The sequence below is a fragment of the Calypte anna genome, chromosome 7 (genome assembly GCF_003957555.1).
Source record: "Calypte anna isolate BGI_N300 chromosome 7, bCalAnn1_v1.p, whole genome shotgun sequence".
Classification (NCBI taxonomy): domain Eukaryota; kingdom Metazoa; phylum Chordata; class Aves; order Apodiformes; family Trochilidae; genus Calypte; species Calypte anna.
The window spans coordinates 11,061,602-11,080,062 of NC_044253.1; the positions used below are offsets into that span (position 1 = coordinate 11,061,602).

An 18,461-nucleotide genomic window follows, 5' to 3' on the forward strand; every position below is an offset into this window, starting at 1 on the left:
GCTCATGGCACACTCTAGTTCACAGTAACTAAGGCTTTTGTCAGCAATTTGATGTAATTGCTTATGGTGTTCAAAACTGTATTTCTCAAAAACTATTCAAGCTATAAAGCAGATGAATCATGACCCTGCAACAGAAGGTAAATTATTCTCAAATATTTTATATTTGTGCATTAACACATGATTAGCTAAGAAAAAATGAATGCCCAAGTCCAAGAAGTGACTGACAAAAGACTGAAGGGAAAAATGAGAATCCTTAATTTTAATTTTATTATGGTGTAACCAGCTGTAAGGAATTACTGGTCTGAAGCACAGTGTGCAATTGTCTTATCCTAAACATTAACTAAAGCCTATAATTCGGAGAGATCCTGACACGTGATGTCACTACTGGCAAGCTATGATTTTTAATTTTTTTTTTGTTTTGAGAAGTCTTTGTTTCTCAGCGAGCAGCACAAACTTAGGCACAGCCTATGCACAAAAGTGCTCAAGCATTTCTGGAGACTTTCTTTCATGCTGGTGCTTTTACTCTGAGATACTAAAAGTGCAGTAAGGTCTACACTGATCATACTTCACTGCTCATTGGTATGCAAGAGAATTCCTGTTTCACATCAAATGCCACATATAAAGTTTCTTAAACACAGGCTGGAATGTTTGCTATTAATGTGAGGTAGCGTGGAAAAAAATTACCATGATCTTTTGCAAAAGTACTAAACTATACATGAACTATGCTAACAGAAAAGGAAAAAAAACCCAAATACAACAGAAAGAGACTTAATAAATTAAGCTGCTTTCATACTAGGATATCATGTACTACCAGGCAGCTGATTTTTTGAGTCAAGAGGCTCATCAGGTGCTTAATAAGAGAAGATACTTGGCACAACTCCTTTGCTGTTCAAATTGGTCTAACAAGCTGGCTACCATACAAGGCTACCAGTATTCCAGATTACTCACTAATGGCTTCAGCAGCTTAATGAATACCAAACATACTGTGCCATTAATTGGGCAAGAGAGAAGAGGGAAAAAATTATTGAGAAAGGAGGTAAGATGCCATCACCTCCTGAGCAGCACAGCGCCGGGCTGTCCATTAGCACGGCCTTCACCCAGGAAACCAAACTAAAAGAAAGCAAAAGAAAATGACACTGGCAGCCTGAGGAACCAGGGGAAGGGAAAATTTCAGATGTGAAGCACAGTTCTTCACTGCAAAAGAGCTGTTTTGTTTGCCACTGAGTGCCAAGGCAGACGGATGCTGACCCTCACACCCCAGAACACTGTGTGGTACCGCCCAGCACACCTGGCTGTCCCCAGCACAGGGGTGGTGGACACCTCTCCTGGGTACATACCCTGGCTCTTCCTAAGCCACCAGCAGCTGTGGGTGTACAGCCAGCAGGGAAGAAGCTGAATGAGGCTGATTAATGATAAAAATAGTTGTCTTTTTTAAAATTTATTTTTAGTTCAAAGTGAGTCACAACTTCCTGTCCCTCCCTCTCCCCTCCTGTGAAGACATAAGTACCTCCAGATCAATGCCTTTTTTTTTTTTTTTTTTTTTTAAGCATCAAGTGTGTAACACATTTCAACTGCTGCTAACGCAGGTTTTACAGTGATGATTTTGTCAGAGAGAACTCATTTGTGCAACTTCTCAAAGAGCAAAAAGGAAAAAAATTCCACATAAAAATGTAGATAAACTTTTGGCACGTAAACATGTAATATACATCATTACTGCATTATCAAAAGTATTATGCATTTATCAAAACAGTTGAACATGACACTTTCCAACACATATCTGATATGGCCCAATTTTAATTTGAAGGGAGACTGTATGCCCTACAAGGGTAACTGTATAACCCTATAAGGTAATCACTCCTGCCATGACTTCAAGGCATTTGACAATATTGATGCCAAAAAAGGAGGGTTTTAGTTTAATTTTACCCATGCTCTGCTGATCTTTTGATACTTGGTTTAATTCACTCAATACATTCTGTAAAGGTATGTAAACAGTCATGGTTAGACTACCAGAGAGATTTATATTAAATCAACAGATCTGGACTGGTCAATGTTAATGTCTTCATTAAATCAGATACCTTATTTGTCCCTGAGCACCTTAATATTGTTCCCCCAAATATCACTGAAGAACACGTAACTATTTCACAAGAATGTAAAACTGCATTTGGATAAAACTGTGTCTTACAAGTCACACTTTCCTTCACTGGTTTAAAAACAAAACAAAACAAAAACATGTCCCCTCCCATTTGTTTTTTACATGTACTGCAATACATTTGAAAAAAAAAAATCACCCTATCAAACAACATCACCTACAGACACACTACAGACTACAAAAATATTGCATAGGAGTGTCAGTGGGCATAGTCTCACAACATGAGAGAAACTTCTAAGTTTTCTTTAAAACATTATGGCAACATTCTAATTTATTTTCATTTTAAAAATCAAGTGGTTTCATTTTATTTCAAAATTGTACAAAATGGCCATGGCTGTTTATAAAAAAAAAAGTCTCTGTCTTGAGAATATGTGAAGTCTCAGGTTCATTAACAAAAGACCTGGAACCATTCACAGTGCAGCGGAAAGCTTCTTCTGAGGCAGAAACTACAACTCATCCTTCCTCTTCCCTACTCTTTCATGGTCTCTTTCTCTCAAGGTTCGCATGAAGGTGGTGAATCCAGACTCCTGGTTTTGAAGAAAGAAAAATATGGGTCACAGTATTACAAACAAACAAAAACCATGCATCAAGAACATTTTCAGCTTCTCTCTGCCATGACAGAATATAAACTATGGAAGAGTTACTGCTTCCACACTACCTCATCATGCAGTGCTCTGATCCAGCACTGCTCTGCTGCAGAGGAGGAGGAAAATATCCACACAAGTGACACATTTCAAACTTTGAGAAGATAGGGCACAGAGAAAAAGGTCCCAAGACACACAGGATGAGGAGAAATCTGTGCCTAAAAATGGCATTGACATCTTTTGTCAAAAATTCTCAGAGATTTCCCACATTTGTATGTTCCCTGTGGTATTTATTCAGAAAGGAGTTAATAGATCCTTTGTTGGCTATGCACACATTAGCCACTGTTTGTCATCCTTTAACAGTTTTGCTTATGATCTTCCTCCTTTCCACATATTCAGAGTTAATTGTTTTTCAAACTACTATCAAAATTATTGTCAAATAATTTCAAACCTGGATGCCTACATGCCAACCTATGTACTTCAACAACTTGTGATTTCTAATTTCTAAGGCTGTTGGATGCCAGCAGTTTCCCTTCCAAGGAAACCTCTGGACACAACTCACAGGTATTTCAAAGGAGTCCCTCTGTTTGAACTGTCTACTGGTACACAAACAGGATAGTTGTCTGGGCAAGTAACACTGTTCTTACTCAATGTGACTGACCACCCATTTTTACTTTATAGCAATCCCAAAGCAAACTAGTCAAAACTGGTGATAAAACAGGGGAGATGTAGAGAACAACAAACAGAGGTCAAAGTTTGACTTTAAAAAAACCACAAAAGGAAAAAAAAATAAATCCCAACCCCCCAAAAAATACTACAACTGGGAAGCTTTTGAGAAGGCTGAAGAAAAAAAAACCACTTTTCTAAAATCATTCACTCTTCTTCCACTGAAAAAAAATGAGGTGACAATCACTGACATCATTTGGAGACATATGGCAATCAACAGTCCCTATAAAAGGACCCCAATTTTTGATGCTGAGTGTCCAGAAGTCATTTAAGTACACCTGAAACAGTGTCCTGACTTTTCCTTGTTCAGGGTGAAATCCCCTAAACTCTCCACTATGGAAATGTCATTCCCTTGGAGATGTGAAGGACCCCTTAAAGGCTGGGGGTCATAGTCAGTGCTGCAGTATGGGGTGGCAAGAAGCTGAGAGCTCCCACAGCAGCTGCCATCACCTTCCATCTTCCCTGCCCATGTGAAATGATGGTACACGGGCTGGACCACAATGAACAGCTCATGGACACCTACAGATTTGTAGTGTCACACTCAGGAAAAGAAAGCAGGTCCCCTGCTGCCCACTGCTTTCTCCTGAGATTTCTTTTGCAAGGTAGGATGAGGTTGGCCAAGGTGGTTCAAAAGGTGTTGTTACACCAATGAGAAGCACAATCCCTTGTTACTGAAACAGATGTATGAGCAGACCTGGAAACTCCACAGAAGGAACTGTGCTGAGCACTGCCTCCAGCTTTACTGTGAGAGGAGATATCAAAACCTAGTTTGATGCTGTACAAGCAGAAGACCACAGGTCCCAGGAGAGTAGGAGGGGGAAATACAGTTGTCAGCTGCAACAGAGACTGCAATGTTCCTGTCAGGTAATTTAATTCTACCCAAAAAAGGGTTGGCTGCATGCAAGGGATTAGGCAAGTCCACTTTCTAGCGTAGGAATAATCATCTCCCAACTGCTGTGGCCTCAGAGCACTCCTGTCTTGCTAAATGCTTTTTATCAGCCACCACAGATTGCTTTCATATATCACTTCTGTAAGTATAGGCTAGAAATACAAAAACTGGCTGAAAATTTACCTAATTTCTGACTACTGCACCCATCTTTACTTTTAAGAAAACATCCACAATTGGAACTAAACATGGTATCCATAACAATGCCTGGATCAGCACCCTAAGATGGTAATTACTGGGGTCCTAATGCTGGAGAAAAGTGGGATAAAAGCTCCATGCAGACTTCCCTAAGATCCTGACTGACAAAGAACCTTAGAAAATATGGTTTTTTTCTTCATGCTTCTCTTTATTTAGTCAGCTGTAATAGCAGCAGTAACTTTCAGGCAAGGCTCTTATCAAAACCATTGGATGGCTTCAAGACCCCAAGTTTTTTCTTGCAGACTCAAGTGTGAATCACTGCTGAGGAACAACCTCCCTCTAAGAGGTTATGACAAAGAATGCACACACCTAATTTGATTGCTCCCTCATTTTCAGGCACTCTACAACCACAGAAGGCATTATTCCTGCCCCTTGTACTTATAACACATAACTAGCTGGACACAGCAGGACAAAAGACTGAAACTTCAGCCCATGAAGTAGATGGCACAGTTGGCCTTTCCATCCTGAGAACCAGGAGCCAATCTGATTCAGGAAGAATGAGATATTTAGTTTCCCACAGTCTCAAAAGGGCAGCTTTGTCCTTGCTATAAAACCAATGGTCTGTCACCATCTGGCAGACCCATGACACGTTTGCAGTATGTGCACAATCCAGATCCAGAACTGACAAGAATAAGTTCTGCATTTTCTGGCATTTCTGCTCCTAGCAGCAGCCCATGCAACAAACAAACCCTTTGCTCACACTCAGTCCAAATTCACTTGTAGACTTCAGCTTCAAGATTAAAATATACAACAAAGTATTAGCAAATCTACTCCTTTTCCTCTTCTCCTGTTCTTAAAATAGACCAAATACATTCCTAATGCAGATATGCACAGGAGTGTGGTACACTCATCCATGTAAGATAAGAACAGAAGAAGTTAAATGTCCTTCCAGCATGATAGAAATGTACCCTGCCACTTTTATTTGCAGAGACCTTCTTCCCTCTATCAGGTGATTTCTCTTGCTCTCACTTACCCCTCTCTCTCCAGTATATTTTTCCACAAATTTCCCGTAGTTGTAATAGTTGAAGGTGGGGTAGCCATCCACCCCCTCCTGCTTACACAGGTCGTGGTTCTGTTCTTTGGCACAGTCCACTGCAGCGTAGGCAATCTGAAATGCAAGAGATCAGCATGAGGCAGGAGAAGACAAAGCAAGACTCCTCTTCATGGTTATGTTGCTGCAGCTTAGACTTAACACACAGAAAGACTCAAGTCTTCTGCCAAAAATGTAACATCTTTTCTGATGGCTTAGCTGTGGAGGAAGATGAGAGAGTGACCACCAGGTCAAGCCACATGAGTGGAAAAGCAGAAGCCTGCTCCTTCCTGATGCAATGCTGTGCTGCTTGCACAGCACCTGGGGAATGCAGCTGCCAAATGTGTTGAGCTCAAAGAGCAGAAAATCACCTTCCCAGCCTCCCCACTGAGCACTGTGTTAGATTCCAAATGGGACATCCAGAGGCTGCCTTAGTGAAACCACAATGAAATCCAAGCACGGTGGTCACAGCTCTGTCCCACTGCAATAGTTTTCCTGCACTTTGGTTTGAAGCAGTGACAAGAGAGACAGGATGTCTTTGATACCTGTAACAAGCCGCCTAACCCAACCTTCTCCCTGTGCCATGGCTGATGCTCAGAGAAGTTATCTCTTCTGTTCTTGGACAAACATGACTGGTTATGCAGGCTATTAATAGATTAATGATTTCTACCCCAAATAGCTTTTGTAAACTCCGTTCAGTTCTCCCAAGGTCAAACAGAGATAGGTGAGAGGCCAGAGTGTCATCTGCTGAGTAGTGCAAACCGAGCAGAAAGTTTCTTGCTTGCACACTCAGCCTTGGCTTATGTTTCCTTTTCTGTCTTTTTTCAGCCTATCCTTTAAGGGACGGACAGTGTGTTAAGTGTACCAAAGGGGACTTTAGTTCCTTTTGGAACCTCTAGATGCTACTGTCACACAAAAAAACGTTGAGCAGGAAACCCTGCCCTGCTCTCAGACCACTGGCAGCAGAGCAACACCCTCCACCCCTGCCTGCTTCAGCACAGGCGGAGCCAGGGAGAGCAACCTCACAGCCACCATGCATCAGCTCCAGCTAACCCTGCTTTAGAGCATCTTTCACTTGAAATCTGAATCTGTGAAGTACTGAGGAAGGGCTGCACTTAACATTTCTGATGTTGAAACAAAATGCAATTCATAGGCTTCTACTTAGAGCAACTGGGCCCCCCTGCCTGCTGCAGCGAGTGGCAGTGCTGGCTCTGACCACGCACTGCTGCTTTGGCAGATTTGCCTCCATAGCCCCCTTACATCCTTTGCTGAAGAGCAAGTAGGTCTAAGTACAAGCTATGGAAAAGCCCTTACAAATTACAGAAATTATTTTTTGCAACTGTAGGTTACAATTTATCAAGTGCTAATGTCATAGGAGTCACATCTGAACTTGAAACTTCCGTTCCGCAAGTCTGTTTCAAACAATCTGATCAAAATATCTTTTGCTTGCATGACTTAAGGGTTGCAGTTGAACTGTCAATTAAAAGATCGCTTAATATTCCACAATGCTCTCCAGTTTCATGGTGACACTGTCAAAATGAGAAAACCTGATCCCATTATCCTAGCAGTAATTAAAGAGATTGGCAAAGCCAACTTCAGTTAATTTGCCTGTTTTGTTTTGGCTTTGAAAACCTGACAAGCCAATACTCAGTAAGATCTTACTTGCTTCTATCTTCAAATGGAAAGCACTATATAAAGTGAGCAGTGTTCTTACCTTAAATACTCTGTTTTCCCATTTTAAACATTAATAAGCCTATTAGAGGAACAGGACTCTTGAGAGCTGTTAAAAACACGTATGATCACACTTTGTTTTTTTCCTTTTCTAAACAGAAGGCTCCTACTCATTCAGGGGCAGTGAAAATGAAAGGTTAGGAATAATGCACTGCAAGAAGTATTTATGCCTTCCTGACCTTAGCAGCCAGCCAAAACTTAGAGCCCAGTTGGCTACTTCTGTGTAAAGGAAATCTTACAAAGGAGACAACCACTTATTTCATTTCACAGTCCTGGCTTCCTGAAAACAGGAAGAAAAAATAAACCCAGTTTTTTCTCACTGCTCTAAATATCACATAGGAGAGATGACAGCAAGAAAAAGGGGAAGGTATATGCACTCATCCAGATCTTAGTAGCTGGTATGAGGCATGAAACTGTGGTAACTGATGATGACGTTTTTAGTGTCTTGGAAATTAGGAGAACTTGGTTTTAATATATTAAAAGGAAGGGAAGACCTCTTTATCTGTACCTCTCTGGAAACATCTAGACTGGCTTTGGTTGGAGCAAGGAACCCTGCTTCACTTACAAAAGGCTTCTGTGAGAATGGGCCCCAGTGAGGAGAGGGCATGGTGGAAAAGCACAATGCTATAAGCCAGAGTTAACCTTGTTCAGCACATCTTTATCTGTTGCCTCCAAACAGATGACTGCTAAGCTATGAGGAGGTGATTTCTGAAAGAAATGTTTACTAGTCTGCTTGAGATACAGCTCTCCTCCACAGCACACAGAAATCTCTGCTGGTCCATCTGTGCCTGCTGAAATAATGCAAGAAAAGATCCCTATCTAAGCCTGGCTGCAACAGTCACATTAGCCTAATGCCAGGCCTAATCTAACAGGTCTAATGGCAAGGGACCCAGACATCCAGAGTAGTGTTTGGAGGACATGTTCATGGTCTGTCTTTCTCTGAAATGGTCCTGATACAACCCAGACTCTTCACTGCTCCTGGCATAACATCATTTTGACCCCAGGTCTTCAGAACATACATTCCCATTTAGTTATTTTTACAGCCAGTGAAAGAAGAGAAATGAAAATATTCAAAAACCTTGTAATTCATACAGACCTGAGCAAAATTTCATAGAGAGACATCTAATTCCCAAGACTGTATCAGAGCCTGAATTCCAAATGCCTGCTGCCAACAGTAGCTGAGTAAGAGTACTTAGGAGAGCTTGAGTGATTACTTTAGAGTGGAAATGTTAAGGCAGCCTAAATATAGAGGTTGCTACCATCTCTATGCACTCATTACCATAGCATCACAGTCCTAATTGCCTTGCCTGTCTCACAACGGAAGAGCAAATATAGCACACTGCAAGGAAAGAAAAATAATGCTGAAAAACACTTACAGAAAAACACACATCTGGACTGTGGACCAATTCCAGCCTTAGCTCTATCAACTTCAAGCAGCTGAACTCTGAGATGTACCAGGATTTCAGCAAACAGCACCAATGCTCTTTGCTTCATTACATTTGTGTTTTCATGGACTGTGAATATTAAGCTCCATTTCTGGCAAAAGAGTCTCCTACAGCAGTTTTCAGTTATGGTGAATTACTTCACAACTATATTGAAAGGCTTCAATACATTAAAATATGTACATTTTATGTACATTGTATACATAACACAAAAATAAAGGCTTGCTTGAGTCCTGGTTCAAGTGAGCAGGGAGGTTTTCCTCTCATTCTCAGTCTACTTAGCAGTGATCTGTTTTTCTGCATTGCTAAAAAGAAACTGAGTCAGGGAAAAAAAATAAAAACTAAAAAGCCTCTACCAAAATATAGTTAAATGCTTCTGGAGAATATTATCCTCAGAAACAATCTTTGTATTCAGCTACCAGCAACAAGTAACATGGAAGTTCATTGGAAAGCATTTGCTAGAAAGACCTCTATGCTTTGCTTGAAAAACACAAACTTTATTCAACCAGAAGGTTTAAACAGATTAAGCACAGATGTCTCTGATATGTTTCCAGGAGCCAACATCACCTCTCATAAATTCACTTTCAAAATCTGAGAGTAAGAGACTCTCCTAATGCTGGTGTAAGACATGTGTGTGTTTGTGTTATGGAAAAAGACAGCCTAACAGCTTTCAGAAGACAAGATTGATTTTATGGAGATCTTAATTGTTAGGTCTAAAACTTAATTTCTTGTTATATCCTAAATTTCTTCTAACCAGAAGGAAAAAATCCACTAAAAAAACATTTCAGGAAGAAAAAACCCTAAGTGCTATATCTGCACTGCTGATATTGACAATACATCATTATTTACAAGTTCCTTTTCAGAGGCAATGCCATTCAGGTTTATCACCAGCCTGTTCAGCAGCTGTAGCAGTAACAGAACAGTTATCAAATGAAAAGACAGTCAGTCAGAGACTGTGGACTCCAGACGAAGCCTTGGAGCTTTCTTAATGTTATTCATAGTTCCACACAATTGGTATGTAGCTTATAATTCATAATATGAGGTTAGTATGCATAATATTAAAAAAAAATTAAAGTAACAGGTTAGTATGCATTTCTCCTTTATTCCATAGTCCATATAGTTTAAACACAACTCTAGCAACATCTGGGGCTCAAAAATGCCTTTATCTGAAAAGGGAAGTCCCACAGCAATGTTTCATGTTTTCACTGAAGAAGTGTGAGCTTAACTACAGAGTTGCAAACTTAACTCCACATGGTGTTGGAGTGTGAACTATGCATAACCAGCTCTGAAGAGCTCTTTAAAAAAGGATATTGAACATGGTATATTGTTCAGATGAAGTGGTCTGATCATGAACACCAAGCTGTTGCAAAAATTGTAATGTTTCATTTAAGTGTTTAAACAGAAATGGAGCTATGCTGAAAATGTAACCACTGATCTCCGTGTGCCTGAACTGGTACAGAAGGATGGTACCTTCTTGTTTTTACTGAGTAACTGTTAGAAGGAAAGAGAAGTACTACAGTATCATCAAATCATACATTAAGAATCACAGATCCCTTCTGACAGAATTACAAAACAACTTTTTGCTCTATAGGGATCTTGCAGGTAAGAAACACAATGACATCCACTGGTTCAAATAGACTTGTAAAAATCTGAAAGTGGGATTCCTTGACCTTCCCAGGTAACTCCTGCTTCCTATTCTTAAATAACTTTAATTTTGTCTCCTGGTTACCATATGATGATATAGTGAAAATATCCCTTGCAATCCTACTTGCTCTCCTGTTAAAATATGTACTGCCACACACTGGTTTATTGATTCAAGGAAATAAATCTCTGCTGGGGTTAATATTGACTTTTGTTATGAAAATGGAAATGAATAACTAACTGAATATTGATTTCTGGGAGGGATGATATATGATAAGCTTAAAAAAAATAGAAGTAAAATTGCAACATGGAAAAGAATGCTTCCAAGCAACATTTTTAAAGTATAGTCAATGCCAGATCACAATTACCTGAGTATTAGAAAAAAAGTCTGTTGTTGCCAAGTGTCTTAAAAGCACCTACAAGTATGACATGTGCACTCTTCTCTATGATTATTCCATAGGTTTCTATTTATATTAATTTTTCTGCATCCAAGTGGCAGTTATGAGCTGGCCTGCTAAAGCTTGTTGCAATTCAGCTACTGTTCTCAATGTGAAAGGCCCTGCAAATGGAAGATTCATTATTAGTTGCCCTGATGTGCCATAGCAGCATTACCATAGCTGCAATTCATCAGCTGCTCTCAAAGCAGGCCTATTTGCAAAGGGAAGACTCATTAGTAGGCACCATGATGTACTGAGCTAACATCACCATATTTAATGAGTCCAATTAAAGAGAAATCCAACACATGCTTTTTAAACAAACAAGGTTCGAATTCTTGGCCAAACTAAAATATTAGCTCATTTGGATAACTCTGTACAGTGATTTGGTTGGTATAATGATTTTAAACCATGGTTCACGATACACACTGGGGACTCAGGAGTTTCACTGCTGTCTTGAAGCCCCACACGAGCACCTCAAGTCACCCCATTACCTGCACCCTTTCCAGCAATCTCTGCCACAGCTGTTCCTGTACAAATTCAGCAGAACCCAGTTGCAGTGCTCTGATATGGGTCAGTGCACTTGAACAGGAACAGTCTTCTGTGAAAATGGAGGGGATTGGTCAAACAGCCTCCCCTTTGGAAGAGTTCCAGAGATTTGTTACTGATTGGCCATGAGGAGTCCAGAGCTACAGCAAGTGGCCTTCAGCAAATCCAAGCTTGAGCATCACAAATCATTTCCTTCAAGCTGAACTTAACAATCCGTCTAAAGGCAGAATGCAGATTTTTAAAAAGATTTAGCTGGTGTCCTTTTCAAGAGTTTCAGGAGTAGTCAGTGAACATGCCATCCTGCTCTTCAATCTGTTCAGCAAAGTGACAAGCCTCACATTTGCATTTTCTGACACACGCTGGGCACTGCCAAAACTCAGCCACGGAGCCAAAGGCTTCCCCTGGCAGCTCTATGCAAAGACCAGAGCGCCCCAAGGCAAGAACGCTTCAGATGGCTTTTTTTTTTTTTCCTTATTAAATAAAGGAAAACAATATGCTAATTGTTTCACTGGACTAGGCTCTCCACTGACCTGTTCTCACTGGCACTTAATTTCTCAAGGTATATAGAAAGACACAGAGGCTCTGGTTTCTGGGTAACACCCAGGTCCGTATTTTGCAGTAGCCACACAACTGCCCCAGGTAAGCAAGGAGGCTCAGAATTCCTGCTCAAAGCACCAGCACTTATGTGGCCAACAGGAACTGACATTTGGGGCAAATATTCCAAGAAGAGTATTTAAACTCCAACTCCAGCAGCACAGATGATGAAAAAGCACACAGCATTACACACAGCCCCAGGGGAAGGGGAGGATTCTGCCCCAAAACTATCCCCCTACAATGAAACTGCAGAACCAAAGACACATATTTAACAGCTTTAAACTTTGCTCATATTCAAAATAACAAAGTAAAGACTCAAAGTCTCCCAAAGGATACCTTTTATGATACCATCTATAACCAGTTCAAGACTGGAATGTTTTTTTGTTGTTCTTTGGCTTCTACAGAATTAAATGTTTAATCAAAGGACCACCCCTGTTGAAAAGAAGACACAGTTTAAATGCTACCATACTCTGCTAAAGTGAAAAAATACTTTCTTCAGGGGTAAAAAAGATACCACCATAGACCAAAATGAAAATTAGTGATTTTTTCCCTGTTTTCAAAAAAGAAAAAATATCTGTTTCCTCTTAAGCATTAATTTTACAGAAGCTTGCAACCTTATATAACTGCAAATTAGCAAAATTTGAAGGCTCACCTCTGTTTGAAACATGGGAATATGCCCAGTGCTGCCTCATGGGAACTGCCATGTGCCATTCTGAAGTCTTATACAGATTTATTTTCTTTTCACAAGGCCACAAAGTGGCAGCAAGAAGCACCTTGGCAGATTATGGCTGTACACAATTAAACAGGACTCTCCAGATAATCAATCCCTGGCACTTTCATAAGTCATTGGGGTGGAATAACATTGTTTTCCCTAACTGCACACACATCTCTGAAACTATACCAGCCTTAATATTCCCAACTGGCTCTCTTGTTCCATCTCATTACATTTTATACCTTCCTACTCCAGCCTTAAACTGAAGTCAGGAGTCACAACCGTCAATCACTGCTCAGCTCTTGGAGTCTTTTCATAACCTGCAGTCTGAACCAAAAGCTTCACACGTCTGCATTTACCAGCACCACCATGTCCAATAAACTGTGCCCTGATTCAGGTTGCTTGTTAATGCATCCTGGGGCTCTAATAAGCAAGTTTCACATTGTTTGGTACGTTTGCTTCACCTCCTCTGACTGAAATTTTAATGAGTTCAGGAAAGAGAGGCTTCATTGGGAACTACCAGAAAACTGGAAAACAAGGATACTTTCTCAGAGATTTGGGAAACAAACATGTATCCAAAGGGGCAGCCAAGCAGACAAATTTACAATCGTAAGAGAACTGAAAGCTGCACACTTCTAAATGGTCTGTGTGCCAGAGGGCATAAGCCATGGACTTCTAATTTTATGCAATCAGCTAGACCAGAATGATTTGTTTCTTGTCAATCTGACGCACCTTCTGTGAGTTACAGAAAATATGATAGGACAAGAACAAAAAACAGGACAAATTCTTCTGTTATGTATGTAGCAGGCATACCAATAAGGATGTAATTGTTACAAAATTACTTCTTCAGTTAGAACAGAATATGGAATAGAATAGGCTATTTCAATTGGAAAGGACCAAGAACAACCATCTATAGTCCAGCTGCCTGACCAGTTCAGGGCTGGTGAAAAGTTAAAGTATGGTATTAAGGGCATTGTCCTTAACAACTGATGTCCAGTCAAAACCTCCCCAGACACAGCTTTGAAGCATTCTTATGAGTCTTGTCACCAGACCCCAGGAGAATAGCATCTCCCTCTTTCCGCTTCACCTGCCCAGGAAGCTGTGGAGACCACTTTATTAAATTGCCAGCACTCTTCTGTCCTGCAACTAGACACAAAGCAATAGTGAAGTTGAACCAAATTCAAAGATCAGAATGAAATACTGTTCACTCAAGGATAATACAGAGGTTTCTATCTAGTTATCTGGTTAAATCCAGTGGGCTCAGGCTGTTTTTTTTTTTAATACCAGATACACACGCACTCAGTTGAAATGATTCAGCTGATACAAGGAAATTAACTGGTGCACTTCAACTACCAGATGCATTTTCAAGCATGAGGGTCCTAGAAGGGCCCAACATTCTGGACTCAAGGCAGTCAAGCTACAGAAATATATTTATGCCATGCAAGCAAAGATTAGTTATGTGATTCAGGTCTTCAGGACTGTCACAAAACATGCATCCCAACATCTGAAAAAAGTTGAAGGGGAATGGAGATGATGTAAATTATTTTTTATCAGTCTCTTAGTGAGAAAGAATATTTCACTTCATACAAAAGAATTCTTAAAGAAAGATTTAAACAGAAAAGACATCAAAATATAAAAACAGAGTAGGTTAAAAGTGTAACTCAGATTGACCAAGAAAGATACAAGCCCTAAGATGTAGGTACATTTCTCTTGGTATAACAGCAGTTTTATTCAGAAGGCTATCAGCTTTATCAATAAGTAAAGCCTATTAAATTTCAAGTGGTGGAAAACATTCTTAAGTATTTCAGAAATAATTGAGATCAAGTTACCTTCCGATCTTCTTTAAAGACTTCAGCAGCAGTTGTAAAATGTGGAATGGCATTTTTACAGTGGGGACACCCTGTTTGAAACAAGAAGAAAAAAAAACAGCATAAACATTAGTTGGAAATAAGATACTGGGACAACCCAAGACACAAGGCAAGTAAATGGAAAATTTGCTTAAAAATAACTCTAGACAGGAGTTCTCCAGTTTTGGGAAAAGTCGGACACAGCATCTGCAGCCCATGTGTCAGCTTCATGAACTTAAGCATATGACTCCACCTGACTCCAAGCAGCTGAAAAGTATACCCTCAGTTAAGTGACATCCTGTGTAGGGACCATGATGCAGGGATGGATATTCTCCATCACCTGCCCTTTAAGAGCACTGGAAGACCACCAGACAAACCAACAAAATGTTTCTCTGCTGCTGTACTTCCTCATGGCATTGCCACATGGGTTATTACTGCTGTTGTCACATATATAGATCTAGACAAAGAAATTAAAATGGTGCAGTTATGATCAGAAGGCAACTGGAATGCGGAAAGGAAGCTGCTGGATGAAAAACTCTATGCTGAAGACAAGGAGAGTGTCTCGAAGACTCTGCCTGTGTCACAGTCAAGCCATTGGGATCCCAAGGGAGGGGTAGAGAAGCAATTCTGTCAGGCCACATGTCTTACACCTATGGAGACCAGATGTCCAGTCCTAGGTTAGGATGACTGCTGTTCGCTTTCCTGGAGACCTTTCTCCTGGTCACCAGAAAACAGGCAGCCCCAAAAAAGTTTTGTACACAAGAATGCTGCAGCTTTTTGTGGGAGATGAGCTGTGATACTTTTTGTAGCAGCACTGAAAAAAAAGGTCAGTTCATTCCTTGCTTAAACATACACTAAATTTACTCAAACATTTCAGATGAAGGCACAGAAAGGGAACGGGAACAAGAACATATGACAGCTCTTAATTCAGAAGCAATGTGTATTTCCTTTAATTAAACTACTCTTTAAGTATCAATACTAAGTAAGGCTTTGAAAAGGAATATACCTGCCTGTGTATAAAAGAAATCACTTATTTCAAACCTAGCATAAAGAGGATTTATCACAAGCAAAGACTCAGGATACTATTTTTTGCTTAGATACAGACAAAAAAGGGAAGGGACACTTCTGTCAAGCCTGTATTATGCTAGCGAAGATAAAAGGGTTCATCTTGCTATTATTTCTGGACACACACAGATGTTAAGCTCCAACAGCTTATGCTTCTGTTGTTCATCATTGTAAAATACTGGTAAGCAAGTGGCTGTGTTACTCTAAAGCCAATACTGAACAAATGCCCTCCTAGGAGTACACCTCTCAAACTGCACTCACTCTTTTAGCTGACAAGAAAAACAGTAGCTGTCCATAAATACTGCACACTCCTTTTCTCAAAGGAAACATTGCTGCACACCCCTCTCATCTTCACAGATGACAATTTCGCTGCTTACATCCATTGCTTTGAGAGTATTTGTTTCTTCAGAATGGGATTTTGAAAACATTGCAATGACACACACTTGTATAAATAAAAGGAGAGTCTATGCAGTTAAGTAAAAATACTCAAAAGTCAAGGGGACATATCCTGTGAATCTGAGGCACTTCTGTAACTGTCTTAATGGCTTCAGACTCTTTAGTTAGTGTAATGCTGTCTATCCTGATGGCAGCTGTATTTCATTGGGACATACTGCATGTCCTCTGCAGATTGCAAACTACTTTGTTAACCAGTTCAGCCTTTGCTTGCATTGTGGAAGTTAGGGCTCCAGGCTGCTCCATCGGCATCCCACTTCAGCAACCTATTTTCCCTCTCACCCTTTGCCTGTCCTTCTGCCTGATACTAAAAAGCCTCTGGGTCAGGCCTGTTTCTTGATGCATTTTGGATAACGTCCTGTGCTGTGGGGTGACTGCCTTGTTTCACTTGTTATCACTTTGCTGCACAAATAAATAAGAACTAGTTGCAACATTTGAAAAGAATTCCAGAGAAAATAAGTAAGAAAAATGAGGCACCCCTAGAACAAGAATACTTGTTCTAGACTACATGCTTACACCCTGTAGTTTACTTGAAACCACTTCCAACTGTTACAAATCTGAAAACCTAAACCTTTCAGGTTACCCTCTCTGCTTGTGATCTTGAGCTTAAAATCCAGATTTCACCAAACAGCAACTTTCAGATCCTCAGGAAAAGATATTTCAAGAGAAATACAAGACTTCATGTCTTAATACCCTCTAACATATCTATGATACATCAATCAATGTGTTTCCCACCTCTAAAGTGCTGCATCTGCAGAGGATGGGGCATTTGGTAAAACCTCTGTCTAAGCTCCTACTGAAGTTGCAGGAGGCAAGAGCTCTCCATGAGCCACACTCTTTAGGAGAACCAGAAAATGAATCAATAAATAACAAGCATATTCTTTCAGACACAGAAAAGTCCAATGACTATTAAAAATACAAGGTGCCATTTTACAGGGGCCAACAGAGAGCTGGTAAGAAAAAAGCCCCAGAGGATGTTTAGCTGGAGACTGTTCAGAGAAGCATCAGCAGCTACTACATGTCCCTTTCACCCATGTGAGTTGCCAGTGCACAGGCTGCTGCACAGCATTCAATGGGTGGCATCAAGAAGGGCTTTGAGTGTGGTTCCCAGAAAAGATGCACATCTTGTGAGGCAAAAAGAGAGCATTTGATTATCTAGACAGTTATGGCATTTTGGGAAAAGGTAGGCAAAATCAAACATGCTTTGAGGTTACTGTCAAGAACATCACAGGAGAGAGGAGCACTGTGTGATTCAAAACAACTGACAAAAGAACCTATGCTCACAGCTTTGATTTCCTCTACTCTGTGACTGTCTTCATCTTCCCACTCACATAACAAATGACAAAAAGTTACCTTCATTTACTAATCCCTCCTCCCCTCACTTCTCTCTTGGCCCATTCTCCTTTCTTTACTGCACTGTGCTTACAAAACTAAAACACAACCATATGGCTTTTGGCAGAGCTGACTCCAAGTCCAGTAGGTATTTTGTTAGCCTTGGACATCCATTCAGGGAACAGATGTGAATGCTACACTGAATTCCCAAGGAATTTCAAGGAGTCACCAAAAAAGCGGGAAGGAGCACATCATATGGAATAGCAGAACTTCATCTGTTACAACTTAGAAGGACTGCCAAATGCAGCAAACACTTGGAATTCACCCAACACAGTCATTCTATTTAAAGCACACATGCCAAAAAAAATAAAAGCAGAGGTTGATGTCTTCATTTTGACAGACGGAAAACTTGTTCTCCCCGTTCCCTCTTCACACTCACTATCACACATTTATTTTAAGTGTTAGCACTATCTCCCAGATTTGAAAGTGCAAAGAAAGGAAATGTACTGAGCACTGTACATGAGGATAGGAAGTGTGCAGGCTCCTCACAAAGGATTTTCCAGGTGGGCTGTAATGGAAAGGGATTAATCTGGTGATCATCTGAAGGTGTGGGTCAAGAATCAGATGGTCCTGCCCATTCTTCATAGTATTTATTGGACAGTAAGTCATTATGGGCTAAAGATATGGGAAGATTCATTTAGTTTCATTAAGTTGAATCATTAGTTGAATAATATGGGTGGGTTTTCAACTGAGAAGCTTTGGAAGTACAACTTCTGGGAGCAGAGCTTTCTAATGTCCTTGGAGGGCTTTGCTTTACCAATTTTTTTTTTTTTCATTTTTGTATCATTGTCAAATTTGATCTCAACAGGGTTAACAGCAGATGTGAACTGAACAGTAATTTCCTGTGCCTGACTTGATAAATCTGAAAGAAAACTGCTCATGAAACACATGAAACAGCCTTTCCACAGGATTCCTGCACTGGGGCTCAAAACCTTTTATCACTTCTGCAAATCTCAAGCTAACTTCAT

At 40.3% G+C, this 18,461-nt stretch overlaps 1 protein-coding gene across 1 annotated transcript in view; it reads right to left on the reverse strand.

Moving 5' to 3' along the window:
* Positions 1-2,444: 2,444 nt before the first annotated feature.
* PDIA5 (protein disulfide isomerase family A member 5) overlaps positions 2,445-18,461 on the reverse strand; it is a 101,492-nt gene continuing 85,475 nt past the window's right edge. The window contains exons 15-17 of the mRNA XM_030454229.1: positions 14,566-14,636; positions 5,577-5,711; positions 2,445-2,676 (exon numbers count right to left, since the gene is read on the reverse strand). Of these exons, the coding sequence (XP_030310089.1) occupies positions 2,596-2,676; positions 5,577-5,711; positions 14,566-14,636 (287 nt within the window). The 3' untranslated portion in view covers positions 2,445-2,595. The remainder of the gene's footprint in view (positions 2,677-5,576; positions 5,712-14,565; positions 14,637-18,461) is intronic.